The sequence below is a fragment of the Tachysurus fulvidraco genome, chromosome 1 (genome assembly GCF_022655615.1).
Source record: "Tachysurus fulvidraco isolate hzauxx_2018 chromosome 1, HZAU_PFXX_2.0, whole genome shotgun sequence".
Taxonomy (NCBI): Eukaryota; Metazoa; Chordata; class Actinopteri; order Siluriformes; family Bagridae; genus Tachysurus; species Tachysurus fulvidraco.
Window position 1 is genome coordinate 7643344 of NC_062518.1, and position 22405 is coordinate 7665748.

Below are 22405 nucleotides of genomic sequence, written 5' to 3' on the forward strand. Positions count from 1 at the left end.
CCCGATTGATCTTATCTCTCACTTCTACTGTCATTCTATTACCACATTATACATCCTCTTTTTTTCTTTCTTTTTTTTTAAGTGTTTCTCCTTCTTTCTTCTATTCAGCGCTACAAATCCTATGTTTTGAACACATGTCGATATTTTAACCTTGCTCCCTTCGCTTCTTGATATAATGATCACTTAACAGTCAAGAGTAAGGGAAGGAGGAAATTAGGGTGTCGGTGGAGGCAACAACAACAGCCAAGCAATTATGTTTCCCTCAGCCCAAACGTTCTGCCGTTAATGAAATCCCTTATCGTGGTGGTGAGGAAAGGATGCTAGGACAGGTGTGAGAATCGCACACGGTTCATTTATCACTCCCGAAAATGAAAGAGAAAGGAGGAATATACAGACACGAAGGCAACAAGTGTGAGCGAGTTTCAACGTCTGCGATAATGTGTTTCTCCGGTACATATTTTGCACTTTGATTGGCAGCAAGGACTCATTCTATTTTCAGTTGTATAAATATAGGCCCTCATCAGAAAGCCTTGCCACACATGCACGCAACACACAGACTTCCAGGAAGACTATGTGTGTGGAAAAGTGAAGTAGGGAAATAAGACTGATAGATAGTCTGAGAGAGAGAGAGAGAGAGAGAGAGAGAGAGAGAGAGAGAGAGAGAGAGAGAGAGTGAGATGAAGGTCTGTCAAGTGAATGTCTGATCTATGGCTATGGCGCCTCTTTGCTATGGACAGCATTTTTCTCTAGTATTTACCTTGACGGAAGATGTCCACACTTTTCCTCTTTCACATCAAAAACTCCATCATTGCAATTCTCAGTACAGCTTACATTAGCAGGGGTAGCGGACGAGAGACAGCGAGAGAGAAATGTGGAGAGAGAGAGAGAGAGAGAGAGAGAGAGAGAGAGAGAGAGAGAGAGAGAGAGAGAGAGAGAGAGAGAGAGCGTGTAAGACCCTTTAATGACGCTAATGCTGTGTGAGACTTTGGCTCCTGCTAAAGGAAGCTATCTGATTGGAAACAGCTCTGGGAGTCTGGGAGGTTGGCCCTGGCTCGTTTCATTTAATGACCCATTTCCTTCGCTCGTGCCACAAGCAGTTAACAGCAGTCAAGGTGCCCAGAGGTTCACCGCAGTGTAAGAGCACGCCAGACCCTGGGCAAAGAGGGGGGGTTACAGAGAGCAGACATGTTCGGGTGACGGGGTATCACAGGTGCATGATCAGCTGACTGGGAAAATACTCTCACTTTTTTTTTTTGAGTACAGTTTGATCTGAGTTGTAGTGGATTACATTTGCAGCTATTACAAGTTATCTATCCAAGTTTCCATTCAACTAGAGAAGTCCAGGAATAAGACCTACTACTATGATTGACTACTAAAGTTATAATAGTTATACATTTTCTTTGATTATATGAGGTATCCAGTGATCTAATAACCCTTTAAACACCATAGTTTCAGTTCATCTATAGAAAAAGACAGAGAGTTGGTGGTGACACATGCGACCTTCGCATGCTGCTCCTCAGGCCCCAGGATCAGCCATAATGGAATCAGCCAAAACTTGAGCTCACACACACTTATCGAGCTAATGATCAGTTATTAATATTCACAATCTCTGGCCTTGATGTTCCTGCATGGGTATAGAAGGAAGGCAATTATGTCACGATCATCCTTTCCAATGCTGCCATCTGAGGATATTTATAAATATATAAGAGATAGATCTTAGCGTGCTGAGTTATTGCCCTCTTAGTGCAGATATACAGATTCAGATTAATTTGTAATTAGTCTTGAGATGTTGAGGCTGTGTAGATAAAGGATTCGACTTGCTCGCTCCATTCCATAAATGCTGATCATTTAAAATGAACAAATGCTGGGTGTCTGATAAAAATAGCTTCGGCCAGAATTATTTTGTTCGCCTGACAAATTCCGACACATATGTCTGTATGCGCTGGCAACAGCGAGGCCGGCGGTAAATGAGTTTTGAAATAAACTGTTATTGTTTAGTTGTAAACATTTCGCCACATCGGATCCATATAATGGAATCTCGGGTCATGCTTAAGTGTCAGCATGTTGGTGGTATTGTACAAACACAGTCCTTTACAGAGAGACAAAGAGAGAGTGGAGGAGAGGAGAAAAGAAAAACAGCAAGGGAGGGAAAAAAAGAGAGAAAAAAAATGAGATGATAGGGCAGAAGTCAGCCCCTTCTCTATGTAAAAATGTGAGTTAATTTTCAATATCCTGTCATACGATGCTTTTCACCAGGCTTAGGTTCACATTAATTTGCTCCAAATGTCAGACATCTCCACTCAGATAAAACAGACGACAAGAAAGAAAGACACAAGGCTGCTTTTTCTGGCCTGTGGAATCATCGGAATAGTTTTTAGTCATATTAAGATGGGGGGTGGTCTATTAATAGTTGAGTCATCTGTGCTGCAATGTTCAGAAATGGCAAATTGTTAGATCCCCAATGGTGATTATTACTCTCTGTCAATGACCTTCATAACAAATTAACATTCCGGCTGTGGAGGAAATAGGAGCGGGCTCTCTCACAGACATGTGTTAGGGGTGACGCACAGCAAACTGAAAAGAATGGAAGCTGTGGAAGGAGAAGTGGTGGAGAGAGAATAGGTTGTGATAGATGGGTGGGCTTGGGGGTGGGGGGGGGATGTTGGGTGCTGGGCTACAACACAAATAAATCATCACTCTGATGTATTTTTTAGCTACGAGTGCGAAGGAGTGATCATGTGTAAATGTGACATACACTGTAGATGCGTTTTGTTACAGTAGCAAAATTGACCGAATCTCGAACGAACCCGCATTTCACACGTACACAAACACACACATGCTTTCACACGCGTGATTATGTAGCTGTTATCAGCTTTCGCACCGTGTGCTTCATTTTATTATCAATCATCACCCTTTTCAGAAATCCGCCTACCAGGCTGTTCTTAGCTACTTTACTCCTTGTCTACATTTCGCCAAACTTTCATTAGACATTTCACTCAGATTAATGTGGGTTAAATAAATGATATCTAATATCGAGGATAAGGAAAAGAGGCAGTGTAGAGACAGGCTTATATCCCAGCCTGACTCAGAGCTGCTCATAGCGCTGTGTTTGGCATGATAAATCGCTTTATTTCATTTTCCGAGGCACTGGACAAGCGCATATATGAGTAAAACAGCGGACGTCCTTGGCGGTACAATTTATGGGACCCATGGCTCAAGATAAAAAAAATAAAAAAAAAGACACACACTAGATCTGCTGTAAGAAAAGAGATTTTGTTTAAGGCCACATATTAAAGGCTTGCAGGTTGTTACATTTTTTGTTCATCAGATCAGTGTTACAGAAACAGTCTGTCTTGGTGTCTGGTTTTATAATTCTATTGTGCATCAGGTCATAACCTTTATGGTAATTTTCTCCAAGTACCACTGCATTCTTTTAATTCACATTAAAGCAATGAAAGGAGAGGAGTGATGCTTTTTGAAAGCTAATGGCTTTACAGCGAAGGTAATGGATTCAGAAGGGTGCTGTAGCTGTGCCTTGGACATGGATCTGTAAGTCAGCTTTATGATTGCCTGTTGTACTTGTTGATTTGGCCGGCTAGAAAAATGAATAGGAAATCAATGTCAGGCGAGAATGTGTTTTTTTTTTTTTTTGTCCGACCGTTTAAAGAGTTTTAAAGGCACAGCAGCAGATGAGTCTGCTGTTCTATTTGTGTCATTTTAATATTTATTAATATCACTATGGCCACGGATATGTACATACGAAAGGTAGCTTCTAATTTAGTAGAATTAAATCAGGAAGCCGATTTGCACGACTGATCCATAGAAATCATGCCGTCTCTATGCAGACCAAATCTATTCAGGCTTCACTAATGACAAACACTTCCTTCCTGCCAAAACAGTCAGCACCCAATGAATATTTACCACTATTAAGAGCAGCCGGCCCTAGTGAAGCAGAGCTCCTTATAAGATACCCACCCTTGGGGCCTGCTCGTGCCCACTCATACCTAGGACGGTTCCTGATCACGTGAACCCCCTGGGTTCCTGCATCAGGCCAGCGGTCGTCTCCTGTTCCTCCGCCTGTGCTTTACGCTTTGATCACTCTGCAGAATAATACAGTTAGTGAGACCTCACTGCCTCCTCAGCAACCCTGTTTTTTGCTTTTTTTTCTCAGGACTTGTTTATTACTTTAGTTTTTTTTCCCCTTTTTCTTTTTTTTGTAAATTTGCTGCTCTTTGAAGCCTGAAAGCAACTCGAGAGGAGAAAACAAAGATGGGTGCGTGCCAGCCGGAAAGTTATGGCACCATTCCTGTTCCCCCAGCTCGGCAGAGGCTTCGCCTTTAAAGAGGGAGAGGCGCACCTTCTGTCACTAGCGGAGGGAGGGAGGGTGCACAGGAGAGAGAGAGAGAGAGAGAGAGAGAGAGAGAGAGAGAGAGAGAGAGAGAGAGAGAGAGAGAGCTACACAGAAAAAAGTGAGAGAAAGACAGAGAGAGAGAGAGATAAAGGAAGGGGGGTTCTCCATGGTCAGGAGCGCTGTCAATGTGGCTCATTTGCACGGTTCTGCTACTTTCACCTCGCTGACCTCCTGAGACAATGTCATGTTGTTGTGCTGGTGTGCGGCTCACGCTGCTTGGACGGGGTGTGTTATGAAGACCTTGAGACACCGTGGTCAGGTTTTAGGCGTAAGCAAGTCATTTCTGACTGCAGTGAGAAAGAGATAACGATTCATATCGAAGCATGGTGTTTTATGTGTCCTATTAAACTGCATCGAAAGCAGTGTTATTGATAGAGTGAATTCAGTCAAGCTTGTAAAGGCATGAATGATTTCTAATTCCTTGCAATCGAAGGCAGAATGCTTGAAGCTTAATTTCACCTGACCCCCTCCACTCGCAGGCAGAACAAATGTGCTCTAAAAAAGAGAAATGTGCCGTTCTGTTCAGCGAGCAGAAAAAGGACAGTCTTCCCTCCTCCTTTTATAATCCCACTTTCGCTCAGCCCGTCGCTAATAAATATAAATGTTTGTGATTAGCATCGCGGCGGCACAGGTGCATGTTTGTTGCGAGGGGAGGCATGTTCATTAATTTTCAGCGATGAAAAGTGCACTGCGCCATAAACGCACAGTCCAAAAAAACGCATCGGCTGATAAATGAATGCACAGATTGTTAATGTACCATTGTATGGTTGAGCCTCACCGAGCTTTAAAAAAAATTGGCCTTCCTGCCAAATCGGTGCTAGCTGCAAGTAGCATGTGCAGCAGAGCCCTTCTTTAAAGTCAGATTTTACCTTGTAGATCATTAAAACTCTCTCTCACTTTCTGTCTCTTTGTGTGTTAATGTGTATGTTTCTACTTAGACATAGGAGCAGAATTATATAGACAGCTGAGCTTTTCCCTGCTGTGACTTCACTACCATGTGTTGAGTAATTAGTTCTTTAGGCTGATGTGCCATTGAGCTGTGTGTATGGTCCATGTGTACGGCATTTGGTGCCCGGAACATGCAGATTTGGCCATGAGTGTTATATTATACCCTAGAATTAAGCTGTCAAAATGATGTTGCACATACCCACAAGATTTAATCTGCAGTAAAGACAAATAAACATCCTTATTTCGTATTCTCCATCATTTCTGCCCATCAGGTCTATGTGGATTATTTATATATTTTTTTATTTAATCTTCCTGTTTTTTTTTACATTTTTTTTTTTAATTTAGAATACTCAAATCATGTGAATCTGAGTTTAATGGCATACCTAGAACATAAAAACATGTCTGTTTTTTGGGGGGCAAAACCACTCATGACTAAAATGAAGCTTTTTTTTTTAAATATGCTTGTGCTTGGAGCAAGAAAACACGACTCTCCTGCAGACAAAGAAAAGAAAATCTGCTGAAAATGGGTTGTTTTTCAGTTGCTGCGAAAATGTTTTATTAGGGGACCGCTGAACACCTGCCTTAAAATGTCGTTTCAACATCTCCCGAATGCCATTTTGCTTAATTGACTTGGAAATGGCCCAAATGTATTGCTGAATGCAGTCTAATTAATATTAATAATAAATGCCATTATTAACATCAAAGAACATCTGGTGCCCCTGTTTACCCACATGCCTTATATGTAACACATTTTGCGGCTGTTTCATCTCACAAACAGAGCAGGGATAAACACTTTTTGAATTTAAGCTGTATTTTTTTTTATTTAAATTCTCATTATGTTTTATGAATTTATTTCCTCATTGACACTCTGGTCAGGGTTTGGTTTGCTCCTTTCACGGCCAACGCTGGCAATGCGACTGCGCTGCTTTTTCTGGGCAAAAGACTTCGTTGTTGTGATACCAATGAAACATTTACTGGCATACACCTAAAAAAATAAAATCTGCCTAAGCTGAGATCCATGCAGCGAAACTGCATGAAGAACTTCGACCACCATAAATCAGCAAGCTAAATAACTTTAATCTAAAATTTCATTAAGTAGTGCTTGTCAGGTAGTAAAAGTAAGAGATAATGCAGTGGTGTTTAATGATAATTGGTGTTTGGTTAATAAATTCTGCGAGTTCCGATTACTTTTCAAGCAGCCGCTAGAATGCTAGCCTCAGCAGTGTAACTAAACCTCAAATTGATTAACTCGCCTGAACCAGCCCGTTCACAAAGATGGCACTGGTCCAAATCAAAAAAGAGCGTGTAGTGCGCACATCAGCCGGATGGTGTTGTGTTGCTCCAGCGTAAGGAAATCAACTCCCCCCGGGTGCATTTTTAAAAGCCTAATGCCTTTCAAATGATGTCATCACATTTACCTCTCTCTCTTTCTCTCTCTCTCTCTCTCTTTCTATCTGTCTCTGTCTTATTTTTTTTCTGTAGCATTTTCTTCTGTTGCCTTGCACAGGCTGCTGTAAGAGAGAGGTCAATGGCTTTGACTGAGACACGTGACACATTATTGTAATGGAGATGAGAGACATCTTGTGTTTTTATGATTGCTTCTTCTTCCTTTTTTTTTATTTCCGGAAAGTGATATGAGAGCAATCAAAACCACACGACAACCTGATTTGGTGTGGCGAGTGTGATAGGAAAAGTACCATTAAGAGAGAGGAGGCACTTTTGTTTTTGTTGTCTTTCTTTTCATTAATGGGAACAGGGTGTGGTCCATCTGGAGGGACTCCAGAGGATGCACGCACACATTCAAACACACAGACACACACGTATACACACACACACAAACACACACAAACATACACACGCTGTTGCAAATCCACATAAAGTCCATATCCTCTCTTACAGTAAACACATACACACCCTGGTGGTAGCTCATGAGTAGCTTGAGTCTGTGTGTGTGTGTGTGTGTGTATGTGTGTGTGTAAGACATGAGACAGACAGCAGGGTGAGTGACTGATACTCCTCCTCCTCCCAGATGGCTCATGCCACTGGCCCTTGGTCTGATCCCAGCTCTTTGTTTCAGTTAGCTGTAGTGCATTAGTGGAGGCCCAGTATACAGCATAATCCACACTTCACACCTCAGCACTGTCCAGATTTCTAATTTTGGTTAAAAAATAAATAAATAAAATAAATAAATAAAGCAAAAACAACATTTCAGTTAAATAGTTACTTATCATCTCCAAAATTAGCAGCTCATATCGTAACCATTCTATTCTATTTGATTTTAATCTTTTTCCACACAAACAAATGAATCGTATTTTATACATTTTTCATTTAGATTTTCCACAAACACAATTGATTACAATGACAGTAAATGTCTCTAAAGCACAGTGCAAAATAAGATTCTTGTGGTTCAGCATCTACAAAAGCCACCCTTGAGACTTATTGTTTGTACATATTAGCAGTTTAAAATATGAAGCCTATACTTGGCTTGTGACAATCATTTTAATATTGTGTGTCTCGAACCGATTTTTTCCCCCTTTGCATAAAAAGAGGATGTGAAATGGAAAATCAATACAGAGAAAATAGTTATAGGTGGGGGGTTATCGGGAATCTCTGTGTTCCAGACACCCTGGGCAGAAGGATGGAGCGTAATATATGTGGTGACCTTCAAATGTCATAAATGTGTTGTGCAATAAACTGTCAATATTTGTGGTTATACGGCACAGGATGAATTTTACAGTAATTGGAACGGCCATATTAAAAGCCAGGAAGCAGTCAGCTGATTAAAGACACCGCTGTTGGGCCGGCTGGATGTGTGCATGAGTGTGTGTGTGTTTGTGTGTGTGTGTGTGTGTGTGTGTGTGTGTGTGTGTGTGTTTGTTGTACACGTTCTTTTAAGCCCATTTTAAATGAGTACAGGAAAGTTTTTAGAACCTGCTACAACTCAGTAATACGTTTTTTAGTATGTTTGAGTGAATTGACCTCCCTCCTTGTATCTTCCCTAAAAAAAGGCTCACACACTTGTCACTAAAGCTAATTTATCAGGATACAAACTCGAACTAGGTCAGAGTAGGTGTTTGTATCATTGTGTGTATGTTTGGGTCAAAAAATGGGGCATGCAGTACAATGTAATGTGTGTAGGCAAAGCGAGGGAAGCAAATCACAGGCACGTGATCAGTCACAAGAGTGGAGGAGAATGCTGACTTCACCCTTTCTCCTACTTAACCCTTTCTCTTTTTCTAACTTCTTAAATCTCCCTTGATTTTTAAAAAGGGTTGGGGGAAAATAATATAAAGAAATGGAAAGCTTATTGGAAAAAAAGATTGTGTGGAACGGTTGCCTAAGTGGGTTGCTCCATTTAGACCGTTTCTCTCCTCACATACATCTCATATCAGGTAGCGCAAAGTAACTGAGAAAAAGTCACCTTTTAAACTTTACTTCACTTCCATTAGTACTTTGTAGTTCAAGTTACAGTCTGAAAACTGAAGCAGCAACAAAACTTTATGACTGCATGTTTATTATTATGTTATGTGGCTGGTCAGTTTCAAACCCTGCTTTCTGCATGGCTTCTGATATCACAGCAGCATGAACTTGAGATCTAATGCAGCATAATAATTTGAGCATATGTGCAAAAATATGTGCTAATACCTCAGCATAATCTGCCATTCCAACATCCAACATCTCCTGTAATAACTCAGTTCAGAGTAGTTAATTATCTCAGAACTGGGGCTTGTTGGTCTTGACACGTTTAGAGTATTGTAGTGACAGCAGCTCAATCAGAGCGAGGCCTTCGTTATCACCCTCTCCTATCAGCCACGCCGCCGACGTCACCTGTCAAAACCAGGGCGCAACACGAAGGCACAGACCAACTGCTGACATAGCTGTTTCCTTTCCTGTATTGTTCGTTTTGACACAATCCGCCATATGCTACCCGGTAAAGATGATGATAGGAGGGATAAAATGGAAGAATTGGATTGTGTATGTGGGGAGGGAGTCAGGGCGACGTCTCTAAAGCAACCTGAAAAGCTTCTGAACTGTCAGCGTTCTGTCAGACCGAGGAGAGTGCAGCGGGGGAAAAAAGAGTGGCGCGCGTGAACCCATTGATGTGTTTGACTTTGTGTGGTGTTAGCAGATTTGTGCGGCAAAAAGGCTGAAAGGAGAACGAAAGACGGGAAGAAATGAACAAGTGGAAGAAAAGCAGAGTGGCATGTGGCTGGTTTGAAGTGAAACTGAATACTCACTGAATTACATCTCTCTCTATGTTTTTTCTCCCTCTTTCTCTGTCTCTCTCAGATGTTGGGGATGAGATGGCGAAAGCACCAGGAGCAGTTCCTCCTCCTGTTACCCAGCACCGAGAGAGGAGTGTGGGATCCGCCATGAAAGACTGCCCTTACTGTGGAAAGTCCTTCCGTACCTCCCATCACCTGAAAGTCCACCTGAGAATACATACAGGTATGAAAACAGAATGTAACACTGCCATGTTTACTGTTTACAAATACTTTATAACACAATCTTATCTTTTTATCTTAAATCTCATTTCGTTATCTGAATTTTCCCATATAGCTAATGGCTGCACACTAATAATGACTAGTAATCACATTCTAATAAATATTATGTTTTTCTTTCCTATTTTTAATACTTTTATTTTTTTTAATATACTTTTAATAAAACTCGCAACATGGAAAACTTTTAATTTGTTTCACTTTTTCTTTTTGACCAGATCCTTCCACTTGCTGTCCTTTCACTTAAATATCATTTCTTATTTTCATTTTTTCCACCCCTGCTAGCAGCTGTCAAATATTTGAACAATATTTACAAAGAGACAAAATGAATTATGTGGACCACCAAGATTCAGCCTATCAGGCTACAGAGGTGTCTCTCATTACCTGTCAATCACATTGCCTATAAATCTTCAAGCTTCCTATTTCTTGGCTAGTATTAAAGTGAGGTGTGTGTTTCTGAATCTGCTGCCAAAATTATAACTAAATAAACTTACAGTAGTTCAAATACCAATAAATGCTGTATACAAACAAATCGTCTACATTTCGTTTTACTTTGTCACAGGCAATTTTTTTTTACAAAAGTACCACAGCCATGTGCTTTCTTTCAAAAATGACTCTCCATGACCTTTCGAATTTTGTCCTAATCCTGCTTGTCATATTTCTCTGACTAGTAGCATGGCTCACATACCCTGGATTTCCTGTATGTACTACGGCGCTTCCCATTTCTACAGTAAGGCTGTACAGAGTTCAGGTTTAATCGCTGCACTGAAATTGTGCTGTGTAGGCCATCGCAAAGCCGAGAGACACTCTCCTGCACAGCTTGTCCTAGTTAACACAGGGAAGCACTGCAAGGTCACTGTGAGTGTGAGCGGCTGTGATATAGACCGAGCTCATGATACTGAGTAAATGGAAACTCTGTATGAAATTATAGCATGTCTACATTAAATGGCATGTTTTTCTTTCAGTGAAATAAAATCAACCATCTACAGTCTTATAACTAACACATTCAGTTTTTTTTTTTTCCTTTTAAATCCTTTTTTTGGTTATCTTTTTACTTCGACTTGCCTCACTGCCTTTAAAACAGCATCTGCAGAGGGATATGTGAAAAAAAAAGAACGAGGAAACTATTCAACAAGTGCTTTGAGGGCAGCTTGCACTCTCGCTCTAACTTAAAATGGAAATCGTTCTCGGGTTCAGGAAATTGATGGTTGTTATTTTTTTGGTGTGCTCTTACAAGGAAGAAGGGAGACCACCCAAATAGTATTCGTCCCACTTAATAAGAAGCACATAGCTCTGCTGTTCTGGTGGAATTAAAGTCTGATTGTATGGCACGTCTAGCCGTAGAGCTGATGATTACGCCTCAAAGCTTAAACACACACAGAGGCCAAGGCCAGCCAACGTGGTACCGTTTCTCTGTAACACTTTTTAAACCCGTCACAAAGCCGTCAGCACGCAGCTGTGGACACATTGTTTAGTATAAAATATAAGAAAGTTTATAACAGAACCTCAGGCTAGTCTCAAATATCAAAAAGTAGCACAAGAACAGAGCCACGGAGAGAAATTGTATACCGATGAATTAGCAGTGTGAAGAAATGAGGAAACAGGCGTCAGGCAGGGCCGTTGACAGGCAGGTCTAAGGAAAGTGTTGGAGTCAGCTGCTCCTGGGCTTGTGGAGACTGATTGCTTTAAGCCTTGCTGCAGCACTGATATGTCCCCAAAAGCAGGGGAGCAAGGGTACAGAACTGGGAAATATGTTTCTAGCTCAGGGAGGGTGAGTTATGCATACTTTCAGAAGAGGCGAAGGGTCCCCAGAAGAGCCATATTTCTCCAAAGAGGAAGCAGAGGCCCTCGTCCCATAGCTCCATTAACTCACTCAGTCACTCACTCAACTCACCAGGCAGCCTGGTTTGTGTGTGTGTGTGTGTGTGTGTGTGTGTGTGTGTGTGTGTGTGTGTGTGTGTGTGTGTGTGCGCCTGTGTGTATTTACACTGCTGAAGTCCTTACAGTTTACACCAGCTTTGATTTGTTTGCAAGATGTGTGAACCATGTTGGATATATAATTGTCATAAAGGTTTCACCCTCATGGTCCAAGTTTAGAATGAATCAATGTCACCAAAAGAAATGATATATATATATTTTTTTTATTTTTGTTTTATTATTATTTTTCAATCTAAATAGTTCTGCATGTGATCTGATTAATGACATGCCACACAAATGACATACTGTGAACTGAAGATCACAATCATTCAATCTTTTTGGTTAAACAACAACAGCTGAAATCTTTTAGAATAAACCAATCAGTAATGCCACTCTCTTTCCCATAAATCTCCTCTACTGGAAAAGCATAAAAAAAAACTGATTCCCAAAACATCCTGACTGAATCTTAAATCATGTTCAGTATGTGTACAAGTGATGAATCTGATCTTTAGATCAGCAGGTAACAACCACCCTGCAGCCTCCTGTAGCCCAAATACCTCCCTCCTAATCAGGGTTGGGAACAAAGCCTCTGACATTAGACAAACATCTCTCCTTAATTTAAAAGAATCAGACATGCAGATGATACAAAGCGCAATGCAGATGACCCTCAATCCGCACGCCGTTCGCCCATCATAATGGCATTGCTTACTAAGAGGACCAGTGCATTGTGCAACACAATGTTAGATTAATGACTCTCTAACACTGGCTTGAAAGGAATGAAGTGAATTTAAATTTCTCCAAAAGTTAAAGAGCTAATGTTACAGTATTAATTTCCTCTCCAACAGTGAGTGGGAAAATATCCATTAGTGAAATTAAGCACAGTTTGCTAGGTAGCTAACATTGTGCAGCATACAGTGTGGGGCCACAGCTAATGAACACTGCAGTGGGTGATATTTCATTATACAAATTAATGCTCACATTTTAATGGGAAAGTCACATAATGAATCTAGGCTTCAGTGACAGCAATTAGAGACACAGATTGTCCCCTTCTGGACAAGGCACTATTTAGCAGTAAGCAGCTGTGGGTAAAAAATAAAAAGGTCCTCACTCCTGACAATGGCTCCACATATCTTGAGGGCACAGGAGAACTTGTGCATTGACCGAATTACCTTTATTTAAAAAGGGGCGGTGAAATGACGGCCATCACCGGTGTCAATCCACCTTGTCCTAGCTTGTCCAAGCCTCTGCGAGTCCTTTCATAGAGTCAGCAAGCAGCAAAAAGGCTTGCCTCATACCCGTGGATGAAGTTTCGGAGTTTTATGGTCGTACCAAGTAGTATTTCGAAAGTTTACTCAAGAGAATGAGAGTGATTAAGCACTGGTGTGTGGTCAGCTGCTACCGTTCCAAACCATAAGCACTGTAAATTACTAAGGTCAAACAGTCCAGAGATCCACAGCAATGTCAAAGAACGTTTATTCGGCGGTAGACATTTTTACTAGTATGATTATCATTATTATTATTATTTACATTTATTTTTTTTGTTGCTTAGAAAAACGTTATTTTTTGTCCTCTGAAAGTCTTTAAAATGAATGCATGAACTGCAGTAATAGGCCTTACAGTAAAGGATAATTTAGAAACTAAACAACACTTACTGACAGAGAACATGAGCACCTTGATGTTTTTGGCTCCCCGTCTTTAACGTAGATAAACAACCCGAACATAAAAGACAGTTATTTTTCCAGACCAGTCGATCTCTCTGCCTCTGCACTATACAGTCTGTTTTTTCATCATTGTATAAAGCCATATGGAAATCCATCTTAAAATGTGTAATATCTATTAACTATTTTAATTGCCCTTCTGTAGAGGCTTTGGGTGTTTATTTGCGTGGTTACTATGGAGTCGTGACAAATCGCACAAATCCAGATGAAATCGGTTTGAACCGGACTCCTTCAAGTGGAAAGAGCAACCAGCAAAATGAACTTCTGAAATGATATGTACCACTCTCAGGAAGAGGCTTCTGTAATTTATATCAAGTCTGTCATACAGTACCAGATGGCAATTTGATGTGTGTTTTTCCATATTTTTATTAAGACAGTCCGTCAACAGTGAACGAAAGCTTTGGGAAGAAAACTTTTAATTTTTTTCTCGCCTTTTCTCATCTTAAATGATGAAAAATAATCATTCCTCTACCTCTGGGCCTTGGCGATCCATTATGTTTCTCAGAGGTTGTGCTGTTTGTGCGGATATCAATTAAAAGTGGATTAACGGGTACATAATGACCTTTAGCAGTAAATTGTGTGTAATGTTGCAAGGCAGGATACAGTATATTCCCCAGATGTCACACATGCCCCTGACGTATGATGGAGCAGATGTCTTACTGAGTCCAAATGGTGCACAAAGAACATGCCATGCGTAATATACACACACACACACACACACACACACACATACACACACACACACACACACACACACACACACACACACACACACACACACACACACACACAGAGAGAGAGAGAGAGAGAGAGAGAGAGAGAGAGAGAGAGAGAGAGAGAGAGAGAGAGAGAGAGAGAGAGCACACTTAGTGTCTAAATAAATACAGATTGTTTATTTAGTGGTCTTAATAGTAACATTGCACATAATACTCACATCTTTCTATTTTTCTCCCTTTAAAATTGTGCTTTAACGTGTGACAGCGTTAGTGTTATTATGAATTTAAACACAAGCTTGGGGTGGAAAGAATAAAAGGGGAAAAGCAGATCACCCTAATTTGCCTCTAATTTTGGGCACAGAATATCATTTTGTCCAGTTAAAGGAATTGAAAATGATCATTTGCGTCAGGGACATTTCCTTATTGAATCAGGCCAAGTCCCTGTTATCCTGCTCAGAGGATAAGCTCTTATTGGGTTAAAAGCTCATCTTGTATGGTTTATTTTAAATTTAAGTCTCACACGCACTCCAGTGTAAAGCAATAAATGACTCTCTCTCCCTCTATTTTTCACCCCTCTCTCTTTCTCTCTCTTTCTCGTTTAACTCATCTATCAATGAAGTATTGAGGTGGTATTTTTGTGACCCTTTTTGGTAAGCTGTGTTCTGTAGGTCTGCAGATCTTTGGGTCTTTATTTTTTTCTGGAATGGTGCCCTCCAAATAATGATAAATTACTTGAGCAGTATGCCATTTGCTAATTATATCCATGATTTACTACAGAGCCAGACTTAAATCATTCAGTTCAGTCTTGCGTAACAATGCAACATTTTTTCTCAGATAAAAATTGTTTCCATGTGTATAATCTAAACCTTTTATAGTTATATATACACACAGAGACATATGCACACAGTATTTGACAAACATCTTTTTATATTTGCCTTTTCCATGGCTCTGCACTCCTTAACTGTAATGCTGCACCTCAAAAAATCAAATGCTGTATTCTGGGCTTTATTGCTTATTAAATGTTGAATATGGCTCCAGATTTTTGGACCTTTTATTACTGCTGCCAGGATGTATGTGATACTAGGATACTGAAGTAATTTTCCCATTTTGAAATGTTCTATTAGATATTCTATTGTGTTTCGTACATACTTTATTTTACAGCAAATTCCACCCACCACTTTCCTCAAATCTTGAGCTAAAGCTGCCTTTTTAAGAGGGAGGTTCATATGCTGCACATATGCACACTTTTGACTTCAGTTCAATAGCAGATGAAGGCAGTTTATAATATGACCATTATACTTTGGGGCCAAGCTGTGAGACTTACATTCTGTAGGGAATGGAGAGACTTCTGTAGGGCATGATTTTATCTAAATGATAAATTCCAAATTGTAAATGTTTAAGGAATCACTACCACACTAGCACGGTTAAGGTCTGACAATGAACAAGGCCAAGGGAATTGTAGGAAACAATAGTCAAAAGCACCCCACTCATTTGTACTCCCCTATATGAAAATAGATAACATCCAGACAGTTGTGTTGTCAGTTGAAAATATGATCTCTGTAGTGGACTGAAGGCACCATATGGTGAAATGTTTTTTTATGGAGCTCATATGAGTGATAGCTCACTCGGTGTAGCTGGATCGACCTGTATTAAAAAAAATACTCCTCCTTCTCCCTCGCAGAGAGAATGATTGGCTGGTGGCTACTGAATGGTGGATGGGATATGAGATACTTATTAAACATTAATTATACTCTCTTTTTTATGTTCACAATTATATTTCTTGCGTATTTGACTCTATGCTATTCTTAATAAAACTCAAATTTAAACAAAATTAAACTCTTGGTCTGTCTAGGTGAGAAGCCCTACAGATGCCCTCATTGTGACTATGCTGGCACCCAGTCTGCTTCCCTAAAATACCACCTTGAGCGTCACCACCGTGAGCGTCAGAATGGCAATGCCTCTTCTGCCAACCACCCTCCATCCAATGATCACAAAGATGACCACAGCAAGACTAACAGTGGCAGTGGCATCTTTGCACGGCCTGATGTTCTGCGTGGGGTCTTCAAAGGGATGATGCCCTCCAGCCTTGATTTTAGAGGAGGACAGATGCTTACACAGTGGGCCACTCCTGCTATGCTGTCTCCAAGAGAGCGAGATCGTGAGAGAGACCGCCATGGACTTGGAGCAGAACCCAACACTGAAAGTATGAAGACCTCTGAAGTTCCAACCACTGGAGGGGAAAGCCCAGCCAGTTTTTCAGACCTGGGTCGGGCTTATCAAAGTATGATGGGGAATGGGGTGAACTTTCAGGGCTCTCTCCAGGCCTTCATGGATAGTTTTGTGCCAAATTCCATGAAGAAGGAGAAGGAAATGCGAGAGAACCAGCTACATGGTCAGCACTTTGGCCTGGATGGCTCAGAGCACAAGATCAAGAGGGCAACTGATGCCAGTCAGGAAGAGAACCCTTCTGAGACCAAGCCAACTGAGGGCATTCGATCCCAGTATGAGCCCCTGGACCTTTCAGTCAGGCCTGATGCAGGAACCCTACCTGGGGCATCTATCACCATACAGGACAATGTGCCCTGGCATGGGTGTCTGTTCTGTTCCTTTACCACTCCCTCAGTGGAGTTGATGGCTCTTCATCTGCAAGCCAATCACTTGGGTAAAACCAAATCAAGTCAAGGAAAAGAAGTTAAAGAACACCTAATGGGTGAATCTTCCCACACTGTCAGCTCTGGACTGGCACCTCCTCCAGGCCTTCTACACCTGCATGAGAGCCTTAAAGAGCGAGAAGTAGAATCTGGAGACTTGAAGAACCACGTTGGTTGGTCCAACCACTTGGACCCAAACCCACATGGTGCTTCTCTGGGAACATTCTCAAGTGACTTTTACAAGTCCTTCAGTCCCATGTATGATGGCTCTTCCAGGGGTCCTGCTGGGTTCTTGGACCAGCAAGAAAATTCAGTCAATCAACTAGGTGGTCAGGATGAGCTGTCTGACAAGGCATCCTGCATTGAAATGGAGGCATGTGAGGACCGGGAAGGTCAATCAGAAGATGATGAAGCAGGTCATGAAGAACATTCATCCAATCCTGCTTCTGCTGAGCACCAGGTGCGCTCTGATGATGAAGAGCCAGAAGCAGAGGAAGAAGAAGATATGGAGGTGAAAGACATGGATGACGAAGACCACGGGACCATTAGAATGCATCCTGACTCCCCCTTGTCTAGGAAGAATGCTCAGAGAGCAAAGATACCTATGGGTGCCCAGGGACGTGGTCCATCTCCACCCCAGCCACCCACCCTAGAAAAGCAGTGGCAGCAGCATCAGCAGTCGGGTCTTGGTCTCATTTCTTCATCCAATGGTCCCCCGGGTCTGCTGAAGCCTGAGCAGGCTCACCTGGAGCACCAGATGAACATGATGTCAGTCCTACGGGCCTACAGTTCTGAAAGCCTAGCAGCATTTAATGGAGGCCTGTCCAGCAGCTCCAATGGAGGAGGTGGTGGAAGCAGCTCCAGCATGAAGAGAACTGACCCCTCTGGTAAGTGAGCCACCACTTTTTTTTAGCCTTAGTCCATTTTTATGTTTACATGTACTATAGATGTAAGAAACACGACACCTTTTTTTGTATCTTTACAATTGTTTTTTGTAAAATTGAGACTGAAAGCCACAAAGCATTAATATGCTTTCACACTGTACAATTTCACAAACAGAATTCATGTGCAATAACACTCCTCTAACCCCAACACACCAATATATATGCTCTCAGTAGGAACACAAGATTTGCTTTTGAGTGAATTCAACCTAATTTCAAGCAAGTTTAGAGACCATCTAGTCGACAACCAGCAACAGATTAATCTTTATTACTATTTTATATTACCCAGTCCACAACCCTTCTTTTTCCCTCCATTCCTCTCATAACTGGGATTAAGGGTGTCTGTGTTAGAGCAGAGCAGGACCTCCGCTCCCTGTGTCATCCCTGGCACACAGCACTTAACTATCTTAGCTTTCATAAGACCTCTCCCCAAAGCCCATTACTTTATAAGAGCCAAAGATCTATGGCCCTGTGAAAAATGAACTGTCAGCTTTCATGACTCTGTGAACGTTACTAGAGCTCTTTGAGACTACCGTGTTTCACTGTGCCCCTTTTAGACATTTCAGTGATATAAAACTGCAAATGAAAAAATACTCAGAGAATTGAACTTGTAGTGCAGGTCAGTAGGAACTAGTTTAAGGCAAGTGAGTGCTACTGCAAAAAGACGAATTTTGCTTCTGGGTATTTCTTTTCCCTCTCAAATATCAGGAAGGTATTTCTAGCAGTTAATGCTATTCATTTTGCCGAAATAAAACTGTCTGCCAATATAATGTATGTATATTCCATTTTGCTCTCTGTCTTAATATATTATTTATCAAGAGCAGAGTCTAATTTTCAAACCGAGTGTTGAGACACATGCTTTTAGTTTAGAAGCTTTACATTAGTGTTATTGCCTCCAGTCTGCAAACACAGAGGAGCAAGGCAGACATTTTATTTTTGCTCCAAGGAAAACAATCTGACTGCAAATAGATGTAAGATTAAGGAGAGGAAAGGAAAGCCAATCGCATTTTTAACAGACTTGTTTGATTAAGCAGCTTTATTTGAACAAATATGTCTTAATACTTTCTGTTCTTTTAATTCTGAACACTTGCATGGTTTGTTTAAGATACTGCACTTTGCTCAGGCATTGTGTATTATGCTTGATTAGTAAACAGGAATTAATCAACAGTGAGTATGATATAAGGCGGAACCAGAGCGATTATCCTGGTATTGTTCTTTATTACAGTAGCTGTGTTTTGAAAGGGGGAGTATATTTAAGTGACGATCATATGTAGGTTGAGTCTGTGACATTTGGGCCACTGTTTAACACACATATCAAGCAAAAGTGAATCATTCATGCTCACGTCAGTGAAAGTGGCAGGGATTCTGAGTCAGTAATAAAACTACACACAGGGCTAAAGAGTCATTTCATACAAAAGCGTAGAAGAAAACAGTGATTGGAGCAATGGCATCTCTCTATTTGTGCATAAAAGGGAAAGGATCTTTTCATTCAGCGCAAATTACAGTATGTGGAAAGTATTGAGCCTGGATAGGTCAGTGTTGTCTCATGTCGAATGAGTGCAGTAGAAAGGGAAGCAGTGGCATGGAGTGGTGTGCGTTTCATTTTCTTCCTCCTAAATAGTTTACATTAACAATTAATGCTCCGTTTGACCTTTCAATTATGGAAAATATGTCTGTCATGAAGGAACCTGTTGCATTTTTAATATTCACAGGAGGTCATTCACTGGGCTGAAAATGAATGCTACTTTTTTTGTCTGTGTTTTGAATGTCTCATGTTGTAATATCCTCATTTAATCAAAAGACATTTAAAAATCTGCCCTCGTGACGCACTCTTCTCCTGCTGCAACGGCAAAAGACTGACCTTTCAAGATAAGGCTTTGTCTCTAAGACAAAAGTTTTTTTGTTAGACATTTTTCAAGCTTGACTCACCCTTCTTGGTGCTTGTGGTTGGAAGCACGTGTGGTGGTGACGTGCACTGAGATACAACGTAGGAACATATACAGTATAAGCATTGAAGGACAGCAAATCTGAGACAACACACTTCATTCATTTCTAAGAGGTGTGGAATTGTGAAAAGGAAAGAGGGAGTGTGCCATATCCACCTTCAATAAGACTACCCACTTTTCTTACTATACTCTTTCATTCAGCTATCAAAACCCCTGACATAATTCTCTCCAGACCACAACAGTGTAAGTGTAGGCAATACACTCAATAGCCATTTAATACTGACCAACAACCATTGCACTTACACAATCCACAAGCATTAACGTCAATCAATAGAAAGTGTAAGTATATATTTAATAAAGAGCAAAAAAAAGAACATGAACACATCAGTTCTTTAATGGACCACGTGCAGATACTATATACTGTAGATAAGATGGGTCATGAATACTGACCCATCTTTTCCTTGCCTAAAATTCAATTAAAATCAGGCAAAATGTGATTATGTGATTAGCTGAAGTGCGCTTGCATTAAGTTTGCATGCAAATCGGGCAGAAATCATTAATATTTGAAATTCGTCTTGTCTATATCTGAACTAAACTGGAACATCATAAAGTTTCATGTAGATTTTCATCTTTATATTTATACATGTAATGAACATTCTGATGCATTTTGTGACTCACACATACACACTGATGGAGACACTGATCTCTGATTCTCAAAACAAATGATCAACGTTACTTTTTTTCATCCGTCTACAACAAAGCTTTTTGTGTATTACGCATCCAATAAGCCACATAGATTTTGTGTAAGTTGCTATTTAGATGATAGTATTTGTTAACACCATCTCATATGTAGCAAGAGGCATATTAATCAAAAAGAGTGTCTGCAGCTTGGCGCTGACTTCGCTCTGATCTTGGCCTATTTGTGGTCAAGTCGATTAGACATGTATTGTTGCGATCTCTTAATGGCTGTGTTCCATTGTGCTGGGGTGCTTGTGTAAGCCTATCGTATAATCAATACCCAATTGTGTCAGTGCTATATCGTTATGTATACATTGTATATTGTACAGCTCCAAATGTGGAGGCTAAACTAAGACACGGTGCATATTTCACATCTCAGATGGAACAGTATTTTCAAAGGGTTTCAGTATAGAGCTGTATGTGTTGTACAGCATAGATTATGGTTGATACTGTAGAGGTAATGATGTGTAGTTCGGCAGTTATGCGATATCGTCATATTTTGAAAAATAGAGCTTAAATAGAGCTAAAATTCAACTGTAACATTTTCATTATTTCCATTTTTTTTTACATTAAATTCACCAACATATTAAAGAAATAAAAGCAGAAATCGTTATTAATAGAAATTAAATATTGTATTATTATTATTATTATTATTATTATTATTATTATTATTATTATTATTATTATTATTATTATTGATGTTGTTGTTTAACACATTTTTGTTTTATATATATATATTTTTTTACATAAAACATAATATCCATAATATTATGTACATGTATTATGTATATATATATACTGTATATCACATGTTAATATTCATTATTACAGAGCAGATCTGTTAATTAGAGTGCAACATTTTACACCATTCGTCATGCACTATGTGCTTCCTGAAATATTCACAGTACATATGATTAAATCAAAATTAAAATGAGATGTAAAATAATTATTTTCAATATGAGATGTAATTCCTTTCTGAAGACTTGTTAAGCTGTTAGATGTCCCACACTGGCTATCACAGGATAGGGCTCAGATTTAGCCAAGCTCTTTACTTAAACAGATTTCTAATGGGAACTCCATTGACTGTGAAATTTAGTCCGGGCCTAGGCTTAATTTGCGTCCGGAAAAACCTACCCACAGTGTCTAAGAGAAAGGATCTCTTATAGTTATGGTGAAGTGGCACTCAGGGGCAAAGCAGAGTGGGAGCGAGAGAGGTAGAGATGAGATCATTGGTGTTCTCTCGTGTTTCGCTGTACTCTCTGTCACTCCATCCCTCTTGTGTCTCGAAGCTCTCCAGGCCACTCTGTCCTCGGGCCACAACCGCTGTTGTTGTTGTTGTCGTTGTCATTGCTGCTGTTGTTGTTGATTGCTAGGTAAATGGTTATCTCGATTCGCCCTCAGCGGCTCCATTAGGCATGGTGAAAAATGCCTTCACTTTGAGTGTGTGTTTGTGTGTGTTTGTGTGGGAAGCGTATATTGATACACAGGCTGTAGATCAGAGCTAAGTGGAGGTGAGATCAAGGCTAAGTGGAGGTGATGGTGCAGGAGGCTCACTGGATTTAGGGTATTTACGGTGGCATGCTGTGGCATAAGCACTGGCTACTTTTACAGAGTGTGAGCTCTTGGTGCGTACATCAGAGTGCCGCTTTCAGATGTTTACTGCTAGGAGCTGTGTGGCTGCCACCCTTCAGCAATTTTTACCACCCGGTCAAGACATTCCTCGAGCTTTAGCAAAAACTGAGAAAGACAGAGAAAGCGGGCTTAGGATGTTCCTATGGTCCTTTCTTCTCACGTGTCATTCTAGTTCATAAGGCCATGACACCCCCTGGTGGAAAGGCGGTGAACCCTGTCCCCATTCTCTCCAGCTTGCTCAAGGAGAATGACAAATGAACAGTGAAAGATAGAGATAGGAGCATAGGC

General features: G+C 40.6%; 1 protein-coding gene across 6 annotated transcripts in view; it reads left to right on the forward strand.

Annotated features, from left to right (window-relative positions):
- Window positions 1-22405, forward strand: part of znf536 (zinc finger protein 536) — a 181342-nt gene that overhangs the window by 107593 nt on the left and 51344 nt on the right. For all 6 annotated transcript variants that reach the window (XM_047819988.1, XM_047820013.1, XM_047819994.1 and 3 more), the window contains 2 exons: window positions 9650-9808; window positions 16062-17747. In XM_047819988.1, the coding sequence (XP_047675944.1) occupies window positions 9650-9808; window positions 16062-17747 (1845 nt within the window). The remainder of the gene's footprint in view (window positions 1-9649; window positions 9809-16061; window positions 17748-22405) is intronic.